We start from the raw sequence: 9039 nt of genomic DNA on the forward strand, positions 1-9039 counted from the left end.
TTGCCTCCATGCCACGCCGCATTGAAGCAGTCATTTCTGCAAAAGGATTCCCGACCAAGTATTGAATATTGAGTGCATAACTGAACATAATTATTTGAAGGTTGACTTTTTATTTTTATTAAATGATAAAAAAAATTTAGGTCGGATGAAATATGCTAATTTTTTGAGACAGGAATTTTGGGTTTTCATGAGCTGTATGCCAAAATCATCAGTATTAAAACAATAAAGGACCTGAAATATTTCAGTTGGTGTGCAATGAATCTAAAATATATGAAAGTTTAATTTTATCATTACATTATGGAAAATAATGAACTTTATCACAATATGCTAATTTTTTGAGAAGGACCTGTATGTTAACACAGGAAAAGGGTTTTTAACAGATTTTGCCATTATTATTCTCGAAGAACACAACACAGGCAACAAAATTAATTATAAAACTGTTTCAGCTTTAATATGAGATCATGTTTTGTAACAAAAGTGCAACTGTCCGTCATCTCCATTGAGGTGTAGGCTATTTCAGCCATGTTGCTGAAATAGAGGGGAAAAAAGTAAATTGTTAAACTGTAAGGAAGATCATCTCAGTTTGACCTCAGTAAAAAGTTGCTTTGAGAGTTGTGAAGATGCTTACCAGTAATGCCCGTCCTCTGGTCTCAATGGGCATAAAGGCCACTCCTATCGCACAAATCACACACGCTGTGGCGAACGGTGACAGGGCCAAAATCACAGACCTAGACATCAACACCTATGACACATTCAAACAATGTTATCTTTGGCAAGATATCATCAATAGCATTAAACACAAAACACAGATATTTATTTAGACGAACACACACGTGCAAAGTCAAACACATAGAGCACCTGTGCTATGAAAGGTGCGATCATTCCCCCAATTCGACTGAAGGATGTGCAAAAGCCCATTCCGATTGAGCGCACGGATGTGGGATAAACCTGCAAACACACACCAATCATTTGGCTTTAACTTAAATACAATAAACTCTTCCTTTAAAGGTTAAGTTCACACAGAAATGAAAATTCTGTAAACAAGTACTCACCCTCATGTCATTCCACATTTTGATTTTGAAATCTGAGAGATTTCTGTCCCTCCACTAAAAGACTATTAACCCAAAAATATGTGATTAAAAACCTAAATTAAATCCATTTATCATATAAAGCGATCTTGTCTCTTCAGGAGACCTGGATAAAACCACTTGATTCATATTAATTCATTTTACAATCAATTTATGAATGTTATGAAGCGTCATAAGCGTTTTGGGTAAATACACTTTCAACGGAGGGACAGAAATCCTTCAGATTTTATTAAAAATATTTTCATTCGCGTTTCAAAGATGAACAAAGGTCTTATGGGTTTGGAACGACATGAGGGTTAATCAATTGAAGACAATATTTTCATTTTTGGGTGAATTATTCCTTTAAGCTATCCAGAGGAAGTGGAGTGTTCATGTGTTTGGTCTCACCTCTGCTGTGTAAATATAGACCACATTAAAATTCATGGAAACCACAGAGCGCAGAAGGAAGAGCAGTACAGTGAAACCAAACCTGCACAGGGACAGACACATAATTCAGTCATCTACTTTAGCTGCACTTCTAACACATGACCACAAGAGAACCACGAGCTGTGTGCAGAATAGCATACCGCCATCCTGCTTTCTGCAGTATAGTTTATGTACACTGTTCAAAGTATGTATAGAATACGTAAAACAGATGGTATAATGAATTACTAAAGCAATAATAATAGCAGTATGTACTTACAAGCAGGTACACAATATAATTCAACATTAAGTGAACCTACTTCATTAGAATTACATAAATGCACCGTAAATAATAAACATTGTGATGTAAAGTGTGACCAATGAAAAGTAGTGTTATTTTAGTATCATTCATATATTATTCTTTTTTATTTATATATTTTCATTTTTCATTTTCATTTTAGTTAAAGTTTTAGTAATTTGTTGTGTTTTTGTAATGTTTATGTTTAGATAGTTTTTATTCATTTTCATTTAAGTTTGAGTTATTTTAGTACTTTCACTTAAACTGAACAACAATTAGAATTGTTACTTTGGCAAGTAAGTTTTTTATGCATTTTATTTTTTTAATTAACATTTATTTTATTTTATTTTATATTTACATGAATTAGAAAATGTTTATTTTACATAAAAAATTTCCATACTGTAATTTATTTAGAATTTTAATATCTGTCATTATCGGTTATCTATTGAAAATGATTATCGGCTTATTGGTTTTGTCTTGAATTTTTAATATCAGGGCATTCTTACTATATGATCTACTTACTCCCGAGTAGTTGAAAATTATATTAGGCATTATAAAATGATTTACACTGATTAGAAATAAAATAAGTTTAAGGTTTTTTTTATATTTTATTTCATGAAGTTTAAATTTATTTTATGTTACATTTATGCATTTGGTAGACGCTTTTATCCAGAATGATTTATATTGTATCAAATGCTATTTCAATGAACAAAAATGCTTTTTACGGTTTTCATTTTAATTTCAAATCATTTTAGAGAACAAGAGAACAACATACTCACATTGTTGTGCAAATATTAATAAGCATGAAAAAGACGGCACACAACACCAGCAGTATGGCCATGCTGGCCTTCCGTCCGAATACATTTAACAAGGCGATATTGAGCGGGATGACTGCAGAGGAAACACACAGATCAGCTTTTAACCTTCAACTTAGCGGAGTATGTGAGTCGTGAGAGGTCACTCACGTGCCACCTCGCCCAAACAGCTGATGAGGAGGGTCTGGTAATCAGCCATGTTGAAGGGGATGCAGTAACACAGCGCCGCCTCGTGGTTGTGTTTGATCTGGTGCTCTGGGTCGGCATCTGTCACACATAGAAGGTTCTTCTCCAGTAACTCAGAACTGCTCAGGACGGAGCCGTAATAGATGAAGGAAGCCACAAACCTGTGGATAAACAATGCAATACGTCACACATTTAGCATACAAAAACTGCACAAGAACTGAAATGTGTGTTTGCTGATTAGATTACACAAACACGCATCCACGCGCACACACACGCAAACACACAAACCAAAGGGAAAAGTGTTAGACATTACCATGAGTACCACAACAAAAGTGATGTTCTTCTATAAGCTGGGCTGATCAGAGTGAATGCATTTCCTCTTTCTGTCTGAATACAAACAGTTCTGTCAGTTGTGCTCTTCAGTGCGTTTACACTTACATTAAAGCATTAATTTATCTGTATACTGTATTTCCTAAATGTTCAAAAGTACCTACTATCTGAAACTATTTATATATTTTTGAATTCAGGCTTCATTTCATACACATATTACATAAAGATGTATATGATATACGTACAGTATATACCCCTAAATATTTTTCAAAGCATTTCTGTTTTAGAGATGCACAAAATAAAACCTGCACCATGTCGGTTATTGGCCAATTTCATTTAGATTTTTCGGTATCTGTAAATATTGTAGATTTAATTGTACGTTCACTATTTTTTCATTAAGGTTACCTTCCTCGTCATCATTGACAGTTGATATAAATTATATCAAGCTTTTTTTTTTATTTACCTTTGCTTATTGCTTAACTGAAACTGAAAAAAGGAACTTCTCATACACACCACTTCAGGTTCCCGTAGTTCTCCTTCCGGTAGGGAGACGCCATTCATCCTGGCGATCCAATCAAGTGTAGACAATGCTCCTTTTATGTTACCTGCTGAGACCTGGAACCGTGCAGACTCAGGAATGAACTAAGACAAAGGAAAAGAGTGAGCGAGTGAGTTAAAAACGAACATCTACTTCCATTACCTTCAGCATATTTCAACGGCATTTAGACAAAACTCACCAAGAAGAGGCCAATGAGTAAGATGCTGGGAATGATGGAAAAACGGATCATCCAACGCCAGCCCATCGTGGGCACCACCGTCATACCGAGAACGATAATAAGCATAGATCCCAGCATCCAGAAGATCTGTCCACCAACACAGGTAAGGTCAGTATTGGAGGTTTCCCAGTTGCAGGTCAAACATAAATTTAATTATTATTATAGTTATTATTATAATTTTGCATTTGGCACTCACTGAGGCAAGAGGCAGCAGGAATGCTCTGTGTTTAGCCGGTATGAATTCGGTCTTCAAAATAAACCTTTAAAAAAGAAAATAGCAGAGTTTTGGAGAGTTAGTCAATGCATTTGAATTATTCTTTTTATGTATTCTGGAAAATCAAGGTTACCACAATTTATGACCAATGAATTTCCATGACCTTTTTCAGTTGTTCATGATTACTGGTTTAAAACATATATTGATTCAGACAGATTTCCAAATGAATCATTCAAACATAAATTACTCAGAAGAACAATGTGCTCACAAAATGAACATTTCTATGGCTCACAAGCAAGTCGTCGTCTAACAAAGAGACATTTTTGAAATATTTTTCAGCAAAGCATATCTTGAAAAATGTATAATTGTATATTTCCAGAACAGAAAAAACACTATTTAAATAAAATATCTTGACATTTCCAGGTTTGTATGTATGTGAGCACAGTATGCTTTGCATAATCTCACCCTTGAGATGTGGCTGCAACACCGCAGCCCACCATACAGCGCAGGAAGATGAACCAGCCGTACGATGGAGAGAATGAAGTGAGCAGAGAAAAATATGATGCCCATATAAAGCCACCAAACACCACCTGTGCACACAAACATGTTTTTCCCTTAAATCTAATTTACCATCAAATCACAATAAACCACTTGTTATGGGTTAAACGAAATATCGTCTGACCTTCCAGCGTCCATATCGGTCGGCAACATAGCCACAGAGGACCCCAAATACCATAAAACCCATGAACACCATCTAAAAACAAAATAGAAGTCCTTCAATGATTATTTCTGAATATTATGGAATTGCACACAAAAAAAAGGAAGTATTTTAGCATTAAATAAATAATATCACCTATAAATAGATACAGAAAACTCAACCAAACGGGTCAGATAGACACGTGTGAATCTTGCACTTCAACATTCCACTCCTGTCAAACTTCAAAACGAAAACAAAATAATTGGACGAGCTCCTCACCGTGGAGACAAGAGCCACCTGCCAATCCTCTAGACGCCATTCACAGCGGATCTCAGGAGAAACCACAGCTAACAACATGATCTCCATTGCCTCCACTATCTACACACACAAGCAATGAAACACGTAAGCAGTAAAAACAGTATGCAGGTTAATGAATTACAGAGACAAACACATACACTTGTCTTACATTGGCACTACCCATGATGACAAAAAGCAGAATATGGAAGCGTCCAAAGCCGATGCTCTCCACAGCCTCCTCAACGGTGTAGCATTTCGGTTCTGTGTGGGCTACAGAGGTCAAAATCCCACTCGATTAAGTGACTGGAAGCTACTTGAGGGATTGCATTGCTCTCTGAGAGTATAAACATATCTACTTTAAGTTTGTTTGTCTGCTTGTTCCTTACCTTTGGCCTCGGCAGGTTCAGAAGGTGTGTTATTATTGCTGCTACTGGTGTTGATCTCTTCCTCCAGCTCCAATTCCTGAAGCTGGATGCCATTGACCAGCTGGGTCTTCATGGAAGACGATCGCTTTAATGCCATCCTCTCTAAAAAGTCGAGCTATTTCTTCAATCGTAGGCACTGGAAAGTTTGGATGAAACTTTTATGTTAACAAAAAAAGGCTAAGACCTTAAAGCAACAGAAGAATGCTTTAAAAACATATAGTGGTATCATACTTTTTGGACATGTTGTTTTTGACATGTACCATGATAATACCATGGATTTAGGGAAATTTGCCATGTTTTTGGACATGGTACCATGGTAATCCCCTATTTTTTGGACAAAGGTTACACGATGTTTCTGGACACATACCATGATAATATCATGTTTTTTTTGGACATAAACAAGTTTTCTAGGACAAGAACCATGGTATCATGATATTCTTTGATGTACCTTTTGATTATTAAACAAATATGGAATACCAATACGTTTTATCATTCAGTAGCATTTTATGACCACTTGATACCTATGCACAGCCACAGTATTTTTTTAAGTGCTCTGATTATTTATGTTACAATGAGTGACAAAATTACACCACACAGTAGACTAATCTACTTAATACTTAGCCTATATGTATTTTTTATGTGAGCATATAATAAATCCTTACTATAACATCGGATGATGAGCTCATCAAACACGATTCTCCGTCATGTGGAAGCTTTTCCCATCGCATCTCACCCCGATTGACACTTTTTGATACTGTATCGTCTATTTGACAGACAGGCAGCTCTTCAAGAAATTCCCGTATGTTGTGTCAAGCCCTTTCAGCGATTTATGCAAATCAGTCTCGCAAAACGCTGATAAAAATGGGTCCAGGAGATTTCTGAACTAGAAAATCCTACCTACTTCGCTTATATAATCGAGATTCTGAACTCTGTGGAAATTTTAAAACTCCCAGATACAGCATCAACCTCTCCCGCAGTAACACCCTCACACACCTGCCGACAGGTAGCCTAAACAACGTCACAACCTTCAGCTTGGAAGGGGTTCTGCTTAACTTTTAAAGGGACATGACTCATTTTTTATTTGTCCCGGGGGGGCGGCAAGATAACACGCCCAATATCGTGTTACTTTGCTCTATTTGTAAGGAACTGTGGATTGGATTATTTCGCTGTTTATCGAGAGTGGACGCAGCTTCTCTAAGTGGACAAGCAGGTTTTAGTGTTGCTCTCCTGTGCCTGAGTACTGACCTAAATCTTGTAAACAAAGCTGTGGGCACTGACATGTTTGTAGTGTGCATTCTCGTCAAACGGTAACAATTGCAATTATACGGACCTGTTAGGCAAGAGATGTGTGAGTAATGTTACAAGGTTTCAGCCGAAGTGGGCGCGACCAAAACATCCTGATCGTCGACATTGGCTAGCCTCGTTACTGTAATGAAGGATGGGCGATTCGTGAATAGGCTAAATCATGTTTATGAATACAATCTTTTCAACGTATCCCTTCAGACCGTTTACAAAAAGTCCAATCGACTTCACTACATAGGCTAGCCTACTACTTTATGTAGTGAAGTCGATGAAAGCGTAGGCCTACTTCAAAACAGTTGACATAGGCTACATTGAATAGATGTTTATTTGAAAAGGTGTTACATTAAATGTATGTGATAGGCTACAGAGTAAATACATTTTGTTAATCCTTTACATGTTTACATTTCAGAATTATGCCTATTTTATTTTATACCATGTTATTTTTATTGAAGCCATATCTGAGTCTTGAACTAAATCTTCTTCCAATATAGATAGATAGATAGATAGATAGATAGATAGATAGATAGATAGATAGATAGATAGATAGATAGATAGATAGATAGATAGATAGATAGAGTGCACTTGCCAGTTGGGATTCATCTTATGGTTACATAGCCTATTACAAGACCAATAGCTTCAGATATATTTGTATTATTAATCTTTTCTTTTTTAGATTAATGCTGCATTACAGATTGAGATAAATTACCTTACCTATACCCAGTACTGACACAAAAGAGAAATAACTGACGGCACATTGTTTATTATTTAATTTACACAACAATATAGAGACATTAAACATCAAATACTGGGATGCAGTTTGCAGAGACCAAGAGAGAAAGAAAGATGAAAATGTGGTTAGATTTCAGGTAGTTTAAATTAAATGAAAAATTAACTTTCTGTAAGATTTAGTTTATATGATATCCACTATGGCACCGACATAGGGACAGGGGGAGGTATACTATTGCGCACACACACACACACACACACTGCATTCAGTTAATCTCAGAGTTTGCACATTGCAATTGCTATAAATATTATTAAGTTCAGTTAAACGCTGTAAGGGTTTGATGGTTTCAGACAGTCAAAATACCTCTCTCACACACACATATTGAGTATAGCACCATGTTAATCAATTGACTGAAATATAACACTTATTCTCAACATAGTCTTTTTATGAATGCGTACACTTCTCATTAAGAAATATACAAAATTAGAAAAAAATATGAAAGAAAAAAAAACAGTTGGTCTTTGCACAGTGGGAAAGGGGGCGTCTGACAATGATGTTTGCCTCTTACTGGTCAACTGTGGACTACATACTGAATATTTAAATATGGAGAAATGTCCGTTTACATATCTTTCTATGGGATATATTTTAGTCATAAATATTGATTTGCAAATACTTTCAAAAATATTATTCAGATTTAAAAATGACAAAATACTGAAAATTTCTTTTTTTGATGATCAGGATGGTTTCTCTGTGCTTTGACCATTGGTTTTTAGTCTAATGAACCATTACATATTAGTCTTTCAAAGTAAGCTAAATTCTATCAAGCTTGTTTGTAGTATTTTTTCAATATTTTTTAAAGACTATTAGCATGCCCATCAATACATTATCACACAAAATAAACAAGGAAGAAATAAAGCATAATCCATCACTTCACATGCGTACCAATTTCAGGCCTGCCAGGAGTCTACATGATTGATAGAAATATAGAAAGAATGAAGAAAGGAAAATTCTAGATGTAAGAAAAGACAGGGATATAAAAAAACAAAACAAAAAAACAAAGACCGAAAGGGTTTCCACACCTTTTGACCAATCCATGACTTTTCAATTAGTTGATCATTGATTATAGTCATGATTATTGGATAACGATTTTTAAAATCATTTTATTGCACTCCCAAAGAGCGATTTTCGAGCTAATGAAATATTTACTAGATATATATTGTAACCTGAAATCTAGAAAATATGATATAAATTATGAAAATTTTGATGATCATTCAATGACCTTTTTTCAAGCTTGAAAAATACGAATTTTCCATAATATTTTCAAGTTCTTCACGGGTGTGGGAACCCTGTATAACTAAAATAAATAAAAAATAATAACAATAAAGAGAGGGAAAATAGTACAGGCAATTAAAGGCCTTTAACCTCAACACATTTCCTTAAAGGAATCTTTACAACACCTCTGTGCAAATCCACATGACCATA

At 35.3% G+C, this 9039-nt stretch overlaps 1 protein-coding gene across 2 annotated transcripts; it reads right to left on the minus strand.

Annotated features, from left to right (window-relative positions):
* Window positions 1–425: 425 nt before the first annotated feature.
* svopl (SVOP-like) lies at window positions 426–6586 on the minus strand. Of its 2 annotated transcripts, none has more exons than XM_056233437.1 (16): window positions 6191–6586; window positions 5490–5630; window positions 5273–5373; window positions 5086–5184; window positions 4792–4863; window positions 4575–4699; window positions 4092–4155; window positions 3857–3982; window positions 3633–3761; window positions 3103–3176; window positions 2754–2950; window positions 2568–2679; window positions 1476–1557; window positions 859–948; window positions 629–742; window positions 426–528 (listed from the first exon to the last, which is right to left on the minus strand). In XM_056233437.1, exons 2-16 carry the CDS (start codon window positions 5623–5625, stop codon window positions 517–519), a joined length of 1533 nt encoding a protein of 510 aa, XP_056089412.1. In that variant the 5' UTR covers window positions 5626–5630; window positions 6191–6586; the 3' UTR covers window positions 426–516. The 2 variants fall into 2 exon arrangements, with proteins under 2 accessions (XP_056089412.1, XP_056089411.1); XM_056233436.1 differs by having other exon boundaries at window positions 5490–5664.
* Between the last annotated feature and the right edge of the window lie 2453 nt (window positions 6587–9039).

The sequence above is a fragment of the Rhinichthys klamathensis genome, unplaced genomic scaffold (assembly GCF_029890125.1).
Source record: "Rhinichthys klamathensis goyatoka isolate OS25496 unplaced genomic scaffold, OSU_Roscu_1.1 h1tg000370l_1, whole genome shotgun sequence".
In the NCBI taxonomy this organism is placed as follows: Eukaryota; Metazoa; Chordata; class Actinopteri; order Cypriniformes; family Leuciscidae; genus Rhinichthys; species Rhinichthys klamathensis.